The sequence below is a fragment of the Enhydra lutris genome, unplaced genomic scaffold, assembly GCF_002288905.1.
Source record: "Enhydra lutris kenyoni isolate GAN:26980312 unplaced genomic scaffold, ASM228890v2 scaffoldscaffold34, whole genome shotgun sequence".
Taxonomy (NCBI): Eukaryota; Metazoa; Chordata; class Mammalia; order Carnivora; family Mustelidae; genus Enhydra; species Enhydra lutris.
Genome location: NW_019154118.1, coordinates 15,382,319 through 15,394,866, shown reverse-complemented (window position 1 = coordinate 15,394,866; position 12,548 = coordinate 15,382,319). Strand labels below are relative to the sequence as shown.

The 12,548-nt window shown below is 55.8% G+C and overlaps 1 protein-coding gene across 2 annotated transcripts; it reads left to right on the top strand.

The window, feature by feature from the left end:
- Positions 1 to 475: 475 nt before the first annotated feature.
- LOC111153765 (C-X-C motif chemokine receptor 5) lies at positions 476 to 11,277 on the top strand. Of its 2 annotated transcripts, XM_022512988.1 has the most exons (3): positions 476 to 575; positions 6,129 to 6,137; positions 8,542 to 11,277. In XM_022512988.1, the coding sequence occupies exons 1-3, from the start codon at positions 519 to 521 to the stop codon at positions 9,607 to 9,609; spliced, it is 1,134 nt and encodes a 377-aa protein (XP_022368696.1). In that variant the 5' UTR covers positions 476 to 518; the 3' UTR covers positions 9,610 to 11,277. The 2 variants fall into 2 exon arrangements, with proteins under 2 accessions (XP_022368696.1, XP_022368694.1); XM_022512986.1 differs by lacking the exon at positions 6,129 to 6,137.
- Positions 11,278 to 12,548: the final 1,271 nt, after the last annotated feature.

Sequence of the window (12,548 nt, the reverse complement as noted above, 5' to 3'; positions counted from 1 at the left end):
TCTGGGGGGGAACCGGATGATCAGTCTCCCCAGTGGCGAGAAAGGTGAAGATTTGAAGGTGGCTTGGAGAAGAGATCCTGGAAGGCTGTCCTGTTCCCTTTCTATGTGGAGTTCCCCTTGTTGCCCCACAGACTGGTGTGGTGGTTTTCATTACAAGGTACAACTCCCTTATGGGGAGGTATGGGGATGAGAAGCCAGGGCTAGCCTTCACACCAGTCACAAGCCCCATTGAGACAACCATTGCCAGGAAAGAGGCTGAAATGCTTGACTAGCACTGATGTTCTGGGGATTTTCCCTTTTTTTAAAAAAACACACACACACACACACACAACAGAAAAGACCCAGTGGAAAAAAAAGTGATGAGCTGTGAGGCAGACAGCGGGTCCTACGCAGCCCGAGGAGACAGTGTGCTGCTCATTTGTTTAAATTTGCAGCTGACGGCTGCCACCTCTCTATAGGCACCAGAGAGCCTCTCAGCATCAGTCAGTGACCAGCCTGGTTGACATACGGCAACAAACATGAACTACCCCCTAACCCTGGACATGGACCTTATGAACTACAACCTGGAGGACGTGGTGAGTAGAGACAGCTGGTTGCCCAGGCCCTCCCTGGAATTCTAGATATTTCGTGCCTGGGACCGGGGAAGTGGGGCTAGCTGTGGAGTTCCCTCCCGCTGTGGGTCGGCAGAATCGAGGCAGGCCCCATGGTTCTTGCCTTTAAGACTTTAATTTCCCATTCCCTGGAGAATGCTGATCGGTAGAGCTGTTGCTTGAAATAGACATTCTTTCAGGAGGACTGGAAGTATGGGTTCTGGTGCCTGCGTCCTCCCTGACATGCTGTGTGACCTGGAACAAGTCGCTTTGCCTCTCCATTCTTCAAAAGAAGATCCTCTCCTTATCTCTCGGGGGTAGAATAAGGGCCCAGATGGGGAAGTACTTGGGAGGTTTTCTTACTCTCGGGAACTTGGCATCACTCCAGTATATTTATTCATCTCCTGCTCTACAATCCTATCATTAGGGTACTACATTCTGTGTTGGATGGAGAAGTTGAGGATTTGGTCCTCATCCTTAAATAGCTTACAGTCTATCTACAGAAGAAAAAAAAATCCACTCACTGGAAGCTTTAGATAATAATGATGTGCTGAACCAAGGAAATGTGAGACCAGGTGGTTAGCAAGGGAGAGGACCACACACTGGGTCGAGTCCAGCGGCACAGGGATGCCAAGTTGGTGGGAGAATTCTTGTGCTAATCCTAGAAATGTTTTAAAGAGCATGTTGTGAGCCCCTTCAAAAAAACTGGAATCTCTAGAGATGAGGTATTCTTGGATGGGCTAAGAAAATGGTTCCCTATGTCATACTCGACCCACCCAAGTCCCTCCTGTGAACCAGAGTGGTTCCACTGACCAGGCTCTCAAAGAATATGTGTAGGGAACAGCTCAACGGAGGCCCTGGGGCTCTGGCATACAGGCAGGTGGGGGCTGTTTATGAGGATCTTTTGGGAACTCCTTTCCTCCTTTCCTCCTTTTCCCCCATGGCCGATGGCACTTCAGAGGGAAGAACTTCTCTGAGCTGTGCTCTGGGCTGGATCATAAAGGATCCAAACCCTTTCTCCTATACCCTGACCCTACACTCACCCTGAGATATTCTCCAACACCCTCTAGTTCCACTGGCTAGAGTCGCCACTAGAACTCTACCCACCATGTTCCCAGACTTGCTTGGAAAAGTCTGCCTCTCACCTGCCCAGATCCCAGAGCTTAGAACTCTAAGTAGAACAAGGGGAGAAGGTGGGGAGAAGAGCTAATTACCCAAAGTCCAGCCTCTCAGATCCAATCCCCAGATAAGAGCAGAGCCAGAACCATGAGTCTAATCAGACCTGCTGCCTCACTTGTGGGACCCAACGCAAAATGAAAACGCAGGGCCCCTCATTCAAAAATTATTAAGAATTTCAAGATAGCAACAGCAGAGCACTAAACCAAGCATGGAACTCTTCTAAGTGTAGGATCACATGCCCATGAAGTTGACCCTGAGAGTCATCACAGAGACTGAGCAATACCCTAGGCCGGACTTAAACTGCGCTGCCCTGACAAGGCACCTCTCTCCCAGCCCGGCTCCCCGTCCTGGCCCCTGGCCTCACCTGATTAGGTTAGTGGGTGTTTTCCTCTGCCCACAGCTTCAAGCTGACCACGAACCCTGACCCAGTTGGATAACATCATAACCAACCCAGACCTGGCCGGTCTGGGCTTCTGAGAAACCTCAAGAGTTTCCCCTTACTGCAGGCCTCACTCCACTGCGTGACCTACTAGCGACAGGTGGTGGCAGGGGCAGGGGACAATGGGGCATGTCCCATAAAAGAAAGAAAACCGACAGCCCAGGAAGACAGACCTGGCTACTTGCTGCGTGTCGCAACCCACCTGAGTGGTCTTGGGCCAGGCATCCCAGCACGCCCAACCTCCCTCGATCAGAGTCTAGTCAGGAGCCCAGAAGTCCTGGGACGATCCAGGCTCTGGAGTTCTTCCACCAGCTCCCGGGGCCTCATCCTGCCCTCCCTTACTCCCTGGACACGATCTCTCTCCGGACTGCTTCCCCTCAGGAGCACAGACCCTTTCCCTCCACCCCACCCCACCCCCTCACTGCAGCTCCACGCAGTTTTGATAATGCCTGACAGTGTCTCATGGCACAGAGGCCCCGGGATGGCAGATAGAGCAGCAGAACGGTCTTGCCCATAGTAGCTTCTCAATATGTATTTATTGGCCTGTGATGTATTAGAAGTCCTTGCCTGTCATTTCTCTCTGAAGTTAGTCTCGCTTCTGTGCTCTTTACTTCCAATTCCCTTTCCTGTCCTTGTCCAAACCAAGTATTGGTTCACTTTCCTAGAAGACAGCGTTCTATACTCTACTGTTAGGTTAAAAACTGAGGGCCCTTGGCCATTGCCAAGTTTTGGTCATCCTGTCTTCCCTTCTACCCCCTGAATTCTAAGATCAACTCTAGCCAGTTAAAATGTCCATTTCTCAAAGATAAGCTGTTATTCCCATGAATGGAGGACCCAAACAAAAAATCTAGATGGCCGAGCACAAGGAATAAGGACCCAGGTCCCTGGGGTGGGCATACCAGGGACCCATCCTGCTAGGAAGGCAGATCTAGGCAGACCAAGAGAAGTCTCTGTCTGCAGGAACCTTGATCATGGAGTGCAGACCCCCTCTTGACAGCACTGGGGCCTGGACTGGGGTACCTATGGGGGTTGGGCAGAAACTGCACCTCCAGCCCTACCCCATACACAAGCCAGGAGAGGAAGCTGCTAGAGAGGAGGGCCAATCTGGTCCAGTCTCAGGGCCTGCCTCCCCCTAACTCCTCAGTGATGATCCTCCAAAACCATTTCACTGTGATCAGAGCATCACAGGCTACAAAGCCTGTCCACATGTACCATCTCTTTTAATCAAGAAGGTGTAAGGAAGAGGAACCAAAACCACGCTCTTTCTGGGCTATGCCTGGGGGAGGGAAGGAGCACTCCCTCAAAATAGGTCAAAAGTCCCAGAGGAATCCCAGGGGAGGAGGCCCCAACATGGGGGGGGGGTTGTCTGAGGGGTGAGGGATGAGGGAGAGACCCAGGGCCAGTCTGGGGAGAGGTCAGTGTTGAGGTGAATCTGGGCTCAGGCATTCAGACCACAGTGTCCCTCAGGAATTCTTGCTTTTCTTAAGGACACAGATCCCATCTCTCTGGCAGAATGTCATAAAAAGTGGCCATGAATTAGGCGCTGAGAATCAAGCCTTTCAGGAAGGACAGGACAAAATATTTCAAGGGGGTGCTGACCTAGGAGATGGCTTCAAGGGTTTGCTCTACACACCTAGGATACATGTCCTCCTCAGACTGTGTGACTGTCCCCAAAGCGTGAACTGACTTTGGGGTGCCAGGAGAGGACCCCCTTAAACCTTTGCACTGAAGACTCAGTGCAAAGGTAGGAATAGCTTAAAGTCTTCCCCCAGAACCACATCGAAGCAGTACCATGTTCCTAATCAGGCTATAGGTAGAGAGGAAAGAGGGGCCTGGCAAGTTTGCTCCTGAAGGGGGAGAGGGAGCAAGGGGGTGATGTGACAAGTGATAAGCCAGAGTCTCAGATGGTCTTTTGGGAGTGTGGACCCTCAAAAGGAAGAGTGGGGTTAGGACACAGACCCCAGTCTCAATCCCCCAGATGCCCCCCACCCTGAAGCCACTGAAGGCTGGAGGAGAGCTGCCCTGGCTGACCCATGCACAGCTCCTGACTCTTGGTTGGGAATATCCAGACAGGGACCTAAAAGGAGATAGAGCCTCCGTGTGCTCCCTATGGCCAGAACAACCACCCGCGTGTGTGTGCAGATGCCTCCCATGGCCAGAATGACTCAGGCCCCTGCCGTGGTAGGGCTCTGCCTAGATGAGCCCCACACTCGGCAGCCCTCCCTTCTCTGGGGGCTGAGCGGCAAGGTCAGTCTGGGGTATTCTCTGTCTCTAGGACAGATGAGCTAGGGAAACAAAGCTCCCACGCAGGTACTGAGCTCGAGCAAGGTCATGCTGAGAGCCCACTCAGCCCTGCGCAGAGCATGACAGCAGGAGGACCCAAGTGTCTGGGAGCTGTGCGTGAGAGGCATTTGAGGGCAAGGCCCAGTCTCCTGTCCAGGGCAGGAATCCCTCCCCACGCTCCTGAGCTCAGACATTCCTCGTCCTCCGAGGCACCGCCCAAACCCGTGTTGGAGAGTTCTGCCTGGGAGAAGGTTCTTTCTCCTTTGACAGAACACCCCCGACCCCAGCCTCTGCCCATTCCTCCCGGTCTGCCCTCTAGAGCTTCCCATGATAAGCCCATCCTGCCCAAGGCAGCTCTTCTAGTCCTCAAAGAAGGCAGCTCTTCTTCTGCCTAGATCCGAGTGCAGGGACCTGAACACTTCCTTCCAGGGTGGGGACTTCCAGACCCCTCAGCAAACTGGTCACCCTTGTCCAGACCAAACAAACCGGGGTGGTGTCAGCTGCCCACCTACAGGTTTCTGTTCACCTCGGGTAAGGTGACAGTAACCCTTCTGGGAGCCACGTCACCCTGTGACTCATCTGAAGCTGGCAATCAACACATTCTCAGGTCTTTTTCTCATCAACTGTCGGTAAGCCAGGTCTTCCCTAACTTGTCCCTGGACAGTTGAACTTTTCTTTTTTTAATTAAAGGCTTTATTTATTTATTTGACAGACAGATCACAAGCAGGCAGAGAGAGGAAGGGAAGCAGGCTCCCCGCCAAGCAGAGAGCCCGATGTGGGGCTCGATCCCAGGACCCCGAGACCATGACCCGAGCCGAAGGCAGAGGCTTTAACCCACTAAGCCACCCAGGCGCCCCAGGACAGTTGAACTTTTAAACACCGGTCTCGGTCTCTCTGTTGTTCCTTACCAATTCCATCTGGTCATTTTTGGGCCTCTCCAGGCTCTGGAGAGAGGCTCAGAGAGAAGGCGGTCCAGGACAGACTCCCGAGGAATGCCCCGTCAGCCCCTGTCCCACCTGTTCAAATAGAATCCAGTCAGCAAGTGTTCGCTGGTCTTCTCCCTGGCCAGTGCAGGGCCCTAAGGCACTGCTCTCCCTGCACCTCCCTCCTCCCCCCGTTCATCCTCTCTCCTCCTCAATACTGGGACCTGGAATGCGATAGCTCCTTCTCCTGCCCTATCCCCAGTGCTCACAGCAATTTTCCACCTAGATTCCTGGCTCGGCGCTCAGCTACATCCCACTCCTTGTGTTGGGTTGCCGTCTTTGGGGTATGAGTCCCTGGCTTCTAAGCACGCTTTTGTCTGCTGGGTACCTGCCTAGGCCACAGGCTGTCGTGGCCCGACCTGGGCACGTGGCTGTGTCTAAACCAGATGCCGTCAGAGCATGTGTGTGTGTGTGTGTGTGTGTGAGGGCCTTGCACCCCTGTGACTTTTGATGTCAAGGAATGAGTAAGCACTTGGCCAGATTGTCTACACCAAGCTCCCTCTGGGTAGGCGTCTTGGAGGGGTCCCTTTTGTGCCCCACTCCCCACACCATATAGGATTCATGATCCCTCCACTTCCCACCAGACCAGAGCCAACCTTGCTTCACTACCTCCCTCCACGGTTTGGGAAGGGGTGGAGGTGACTGATGCCCTAGGTATGGGAAGTGGCTTTGACATGTTCCACCCCCAAGCCCCCAAAATGTCTGTTTGACACCTCCCTCTGAGATGTACTAACAACTCCCAGCACCCCTGAAACCAGTTTCCTCCCATGTTCCTTGCATGTCCTCCCTGCCTGAGCACTTTGCCAAACAAATAGCTCTTGGTAAGGAGGGAAAGATAGTTTCCTCTCAACTGTCTTCTAAACCTGGGTTCTCAGGAGATGGGGCTTCAGGGGTCCTGGGGACATAGCCCACTATCCTGACTTTAAATGAGCATAAACCAATCAGCCTGGATGGTTTGGAGGGTTAGGACTTGAGTGGCTCTCATAAAGGGCTTTCCGGTCCAGACAGGCGGACTGTACCTAAGCCCTCCCAAAGGCAGGTAGAGAGTCCAGCCCCACGGACAGCCCCAGGTCCCCGCATCTCTTCACCTGGGTCTGAACTGCTTTGCTCTGCATGGAGACTACTCATCTCACTATTTCCCCATTTGCCTCCTGCTGAATTCCAATATGAGCCAAATGGTTGTAGTCAATGACAGTATTGGACATAGCACCCAATGTGGCAAGAGAACCCAAGACAGGCTCCAGGCTGTCAAGGACATTGGGAGGAGGCAGGAACCCAGGAAGGGGAAAAGGAGTGTCTGAGTCTCCATGGTGGCCCAGAGCCGGACTTGCCTAAGGGGTCAGAACAGAAGGGCGCCTGGCTGTCTCAGGGAACCTGCCCTCAGAGCCTTTCAGCACACATCTGTTGCATGTCTGTCATATGTGAAACACATGGCCTTGCCAGGGGGACACAGAGGGCCAGCTTCAGGAGCTCGACATCTAGTGAGGAAATGCACATGGCAATGCCCAGTGCCATAATAAAAAAAGCAGACACAGACCGTAAGAAGAGAATCTCCTCCCAAGCTAGGAGGGAGGTAGGGAGGTGGGACTGAGCGGGACCTTGAAGGAAGCCTAGGCATTCGCCAGGCAACCGCGGCGAGAAAGGAGTGCTCTGCACAAGGCAGAGTTGGAGCAAAGATTCGGAGACAGGGGGGCACTGGGGTGTTGGGGGCAGGCAGCCAGTAGGATGAGGAACATGGAGGACGCAGTGCCTAAAGCGATGAAGGAGAAGATGAGTTTTGAAAAGTCAGGGGGCTATCTCACAGACATTTCAAGACCCCTGTAGGGAAAGGCAGACCTCATCCTGCCAGTCCATGGTTTTCAAATGAAAGCAAGCCCTTTGCTCTCCTGGAAGAAGGGCAACGTGAGACCGGCTAGAGGGTCTGTACAGAGTATCCTTTCCCATCCTCTCCCTCCCTGGGCTCATCATTTATAGAAGTGTCTTTTTCAACCCACAGAAGTTGGTTATACTTGGTTTTGAAACCATGGGGAGGGGTCTGGTGGAGGGGGGAGAATGGGGCTGGGAAGTGAGGAGGAGCAGGTGCAGAGGGACAGCTGTGAGTGAAAGGTATGAAAACAGATACCAGTCTTCCTTTGCGGTTAGCTGGGTAAACAACCTGAGCGCTGGTGGCCTGGGGCAGGGCGGGGAGGAGGAGGGAGGAGGGAGGAGGGGGAGGCTGGGGAGGAGGAGCTTCCGGAGACAAAGTGGGCATAGCACCGTCTCTTGGAAGAGCATCTCCCCTTCCTCACTTGCTTCTGAGGCAGAGGGAAGCAGAGGAGAGAGGCGACCAGTGACGGAAAGTAGCCCTGAGGGAATCCCAGACAAAACTGCATAGGGGTCAAAGAATGGGGTCTGGAGGTGGATCAGCGTGGGTTCAAACACACCCAACCTCTCACCCGACCGTTAGCAAGACACATGGGTAAGATAGGAATATCACATACCCGAGCTCGTTGCGCAGATTAAACAAAACGGAGGCTAATACTACCATTTTGGTGATAATGAAGACATTCAGGAATAGGGAGACATCCCAAGAGGAAGCCAGGAGCCCACCCCAGCGACTACCCCCTCAGCAGGATCTTAGGCTCCAGTGCCCACTGCTCTGTTCAGAACTGGACCAGATGGCTCCTTGCCTCAACCAGATCCATTCCCCAGATTCCAGCCCGGGAGCCCGCAGCCTTCCATATCTGAGGACACATAAACACAAAGTAACTTACAGGTGCCCTTCAGGGAAGCCTCTCCCCACCACATACACCATGTATCTCCTTCCATCTTTGTCAGGACCTTGCAGGGCATTAGTCCCATTTACAGGGGAAAACTGAAGTTGGAAAAGGCAAAGTGATTGGTTCGTGGACACACAAGGGGAGACTGGGAATTGGTCGGTGGGACATATTGGGAGTACAGGGACAAAAACGGCATTGGGGGGGCGTTGTGGGGGGACAGGAGAAATCCACAGGGGAGTCCGGGTCCCTGCGTGGTGGCGAGAGACAGGTCCTCAGCCTCCCGCCCTGCTCTCTCCCCGCCCCTGCAGTACAGAGAACTAGGCAACTACAGCGACAGCACTGAGAGTCCCACAGTGGAAAATCACCTCTGCTCCACCATCGAGGGGCCCCTCCTGACCTCCTTCAAGGCTGTGTTCATGCCAGTGGCCTATGGCTTTATCTTCCTCCTGGGTATGATGGGCAACATCCTGGTGTTGGTGATTCTGGAGCGGCACCGGCACACACGCAGCTCCACTGAGACCTTCCTGTTCCACCTGGCGGTGGCCGACCTCCTGCTGGTCTTCATCCTGCCTTTTGCCGTGGTAGAGGGCTCTGTGGGCTGGCGCCTGGGCACTGTCCTCTGCAAGACTGTGATCGCCCTGCACAAGATCAACTTCTACTGCAGCAGCCTGCTCCTGGCCTGCATCGCCGTGGACCGCTACCTAGCCATCGTCCACGCGGTCCACGCCTACCGCCACCGCCGCCTCCTCTCCATCCACATCACCTGTGCCACCATCTGGGGGGCGGGCTGCTTCTTCGCCTTGCCGGAGATCCTCTTCGCCAAAGTCAGCCAACCCCACCACAACAACTCCCTGCCCCGCTGCACCTTCTCCCAGGAGAACCGGGCTGAAACCAACGCCTGGTTCACCTCCCGCTTCCTCTACCACGTCGGAGGGTTCCTGCTGCCCATGCTGGTGATGGGCTGGTGCTACGTCGGGGTGGTGCACAGGCTGTGCCAGGCCCAGCGGCGCCCTCAGAGGCAGAAGGCAGTCAGGGTGGCCATCCTGGTGACGAGCGTCTTCTTTCTCTGCTGGTCACCCTACCACATTGTCATCTTCCTGGACACCCTGGCGAGGCTGAAGACCGTGGGCTACAGCTGTGAGCTCAACGGCTACCTCTCGGTGGCCATCACCATGAGCGAGTTCCTGGGCCTGGCCCACTGCTGTCTCAATCCCATGCTCTACACTTTCGCGGGCGTGAAGTTCCGCAGCGACCTGTCGCGCCTTCTGACCAAGCTGGGCTGTGCCGGCCCCGCGTCCCTTTGCCAGTTACTCCCCACGTGGCGCAAGAGCAGCCTCTCGGAGTCCGAGAATGCCACCTCCCTCACCACCTTCTAGGTCCTGGCCCCCCTCGGTCCTGCCTTCCGTGGGGATGCAGTGTTGCCGGAACCCCTTCCAGCAGGAGCTGGGACCCTAGGAGATGGGACCCCAGGTGTCCTCATCCGGGGCAGCTAGAGCCACGCCCTCCTTCCGGGACGTCCCTGCCCGCGCTTCCGCCCGCGGCCCCGAGGCGGTTCAGGGAGCGGAAGCAGCCGCGAGGCAAAGCGGAGGAACCCTGTGCCCGTCGGTCTCCCCTTCTTTCATCTTAACTATTGGAAGCTCAAGAAACAACTTTTGCTCCCGCCCTGCCAATTGGGAAGGTCAGTCGCCTCCCAGAACGCACTCCGCCATCGCCATCGTAGGGACCACGGGTCTCCACAACGACCCGCCTCTCCTCTCAGCCCTCCGGCCGAAAGAAGCTCGAAGCAGAGCAGGGGAGAGATGGAGAGATGGAGAGATGGAGGGCGAGGCTGAGGGAAGGCCCGCTGGCAAAAGGATGTGGCCTTACCATCTCGGGCCCTAACTGACACAGACACCCTGCCCGGCCACCAGCCCTGCATCTGGACCGAGCAGGAAACGCCGACTGACCCAATCCAGGAAGCTGCTCCCGGCTCTGACCCAAGTGGCACCGGGCCAGCCCCATGTCACCGGGCCGGGGAGGACTGCAGACTCAGGGCAGACTCCAGGCACCCTCAGACATCAGCCGGCATCCTAGGGAAGAACTGAGGCCAAGTCAGCAGAGAAAAGCCATTGGAAGAAAAGATTCTCCTTCCTCAGCCTCAAGGAGGGGCAAGTAGAGACCAAAGCCAGCTGTCTTCTCTGCCCAGGGTGGAGAGGTCCCAGTATGGGCCAGGGGCAGTCAGGTCTGGAGCCCTGGTAGGTATGGCCACTGAGAAGGAAGGAGGCAGACTGCTCCTTCCTGCCCTGGCTCTCCACAGGCCAACCAGGAGAAACTGGGGCAGCAGAGGGGTCCCAATCACACAGAGGGAGCACTTCACAGAGGGTCAGAACAGAGATGTAGACCCCCCGGAGAAGAATGACAGACTGAAAAGGGCCTCTGGGGGTCATCTCATCCAGCCCCCTACCTGCGGGCCAGACCCAGAGTTTGCCATCTCTCTGGGCCTCGCAAGAGCCACAAGGCATCCCCTCGGGCCAGGCAGGGTGAGAAGCAGGGAAGTCCCCAAGCCCCAGGAAGCCAAGCCCTGCCCCTGAGAGGATACTACTCAGATGGAACCAGAGGAAACTGCTCCGTGCCTGCCTGCCCGCGTTCTCCGGGGAGGGCTCTCCCACCCTCCTCCGCAGCCCCTGCTCTGGCTAGGGTGGGATGTCGGGGACCCCTGCCCTTGCTGAGGGCACATCTGGGGGAGGGCAGCCAACCAAGCCCCCTTGGGGGACCCCATGTTGGAAATCAGAGCTGTGACCCAGGGGAGGAGGGAGAGACTGTCTCTTCACCGTGGAACACTGGGAAAGCCCCAGGGCCCCCCTTTTTCCTCCCAGCATCCAACAGTAAGCTGGGTGTCGGAGTAGCCAGACACGGAAGCAAAAAAGGCAAGAGGTTGCATTTTTAATTTTCTCTTTTTAATAAAAAGGCACCTATAAAACAGGTCAATACAGTACAGGCAGCACAGAGACCCCCGGAACAAGCCTAAAAATTGTTTCAAAATAAAAACCAAGAAGATGTCTTCACATATTGTATTTATATATTTATATTTATATATATATATTTATATAATGGTACAAAATGGCTGGGGGTATGGCCATGGATGGAGGGACATAGGCTGGCCTGTGGAGTTCACCTTGGAAAGCTAGTCTGGTGGCGGAGATGGGGCAAGAGGAGAATGGGGAGGACACTGGGCCCTTTGCGGTCTGACCCCTCTCCTCTGGGCAGGAAACACTTAAGAGTCAGTTTGGGGAGTCTTGGGTAGGCGGGGCGGGGGGGGGGCGGCTGGCAGGCCCAGGGCCCAGGTTGAGGCAGGGTGGGCAAAGCGCCTGGCAGGTTGGAAGGCAGGTGGCCCCCAAACACAGGTGCCAGGGCCCTGGCCCCGGGGCCCCAGGGAGGTGCTGGGGGAGGCAGGAGACTGCAGCCAGCCGGCCCCAGAGGAAGCGCTTGACCTGGCTGACGGTGGACTGAGGACAGCACCAGACTGGGAAAAGTGGGGCAAATTCCCTTTGTATCACAGCTGCCAATGCAAGGCCAGACCCTGCAGATCAGGAAGGCTAGGGATGGGGCCATGGCAGAAGACACCTTGTCTAGAAATGGCCCTTGGCCCTGGAGGCAGGGCATGGAGGCCAGGGAACTGCCCTGCCACCTCACAAGGCAGGAAAGGAAGTGAGAAAAGGAGAAGTGTTTTACTCCTGGGGCCAAGGGGGCAAAACACAGTCTGTATGGCTTCAGCTCTGACCAGAGGCAGGTGGGGAGTTTTGGGAAAGAGCAGGGGAGCAAGGGGGAGGCAGTGGCTGTGCCTGGGCCTGGGCACAGAGCCCGGAGCCCCAGGCAGAGGGACCTTGCCGGTGAGTGGGCAGGTAGGACACCCCCTGCTTCTCCACCACTTTCTCTAATCCATCCTCAAAGGGTGGAGGCTGGAGGGACACAGATTTACTCAGCCAACCCCTTTTCTTTCCACCTTTGGTGAGAAGTGGGTGGCAGCTCCCGGAAAAGTCAGGGCCTGGGGGTTCCCCGGGCTGGGGGCAGCTGCAGGAGGCACAAAGCCATCTGGGCCGCCTTGCTGTGCCTCCCTGGCTCTGCGCAAGGGGCCACACAGCCTCCACCTCTTCCTCCTTTCCCTCATCCCACACTGGGGACGAAGGACTTCAAGTTCTGACTAAGGTGTAGCAGCAGGGGACGCCAGACATCCATAGCTAGGAAGCCAGGGCCCCGGGTCTCCTGTGTCGGGGGAACATGCCAGCCTGAGCGCACGTTCTCCTGAATTCATTCAGCAGCAGATAGGCTGCCACTC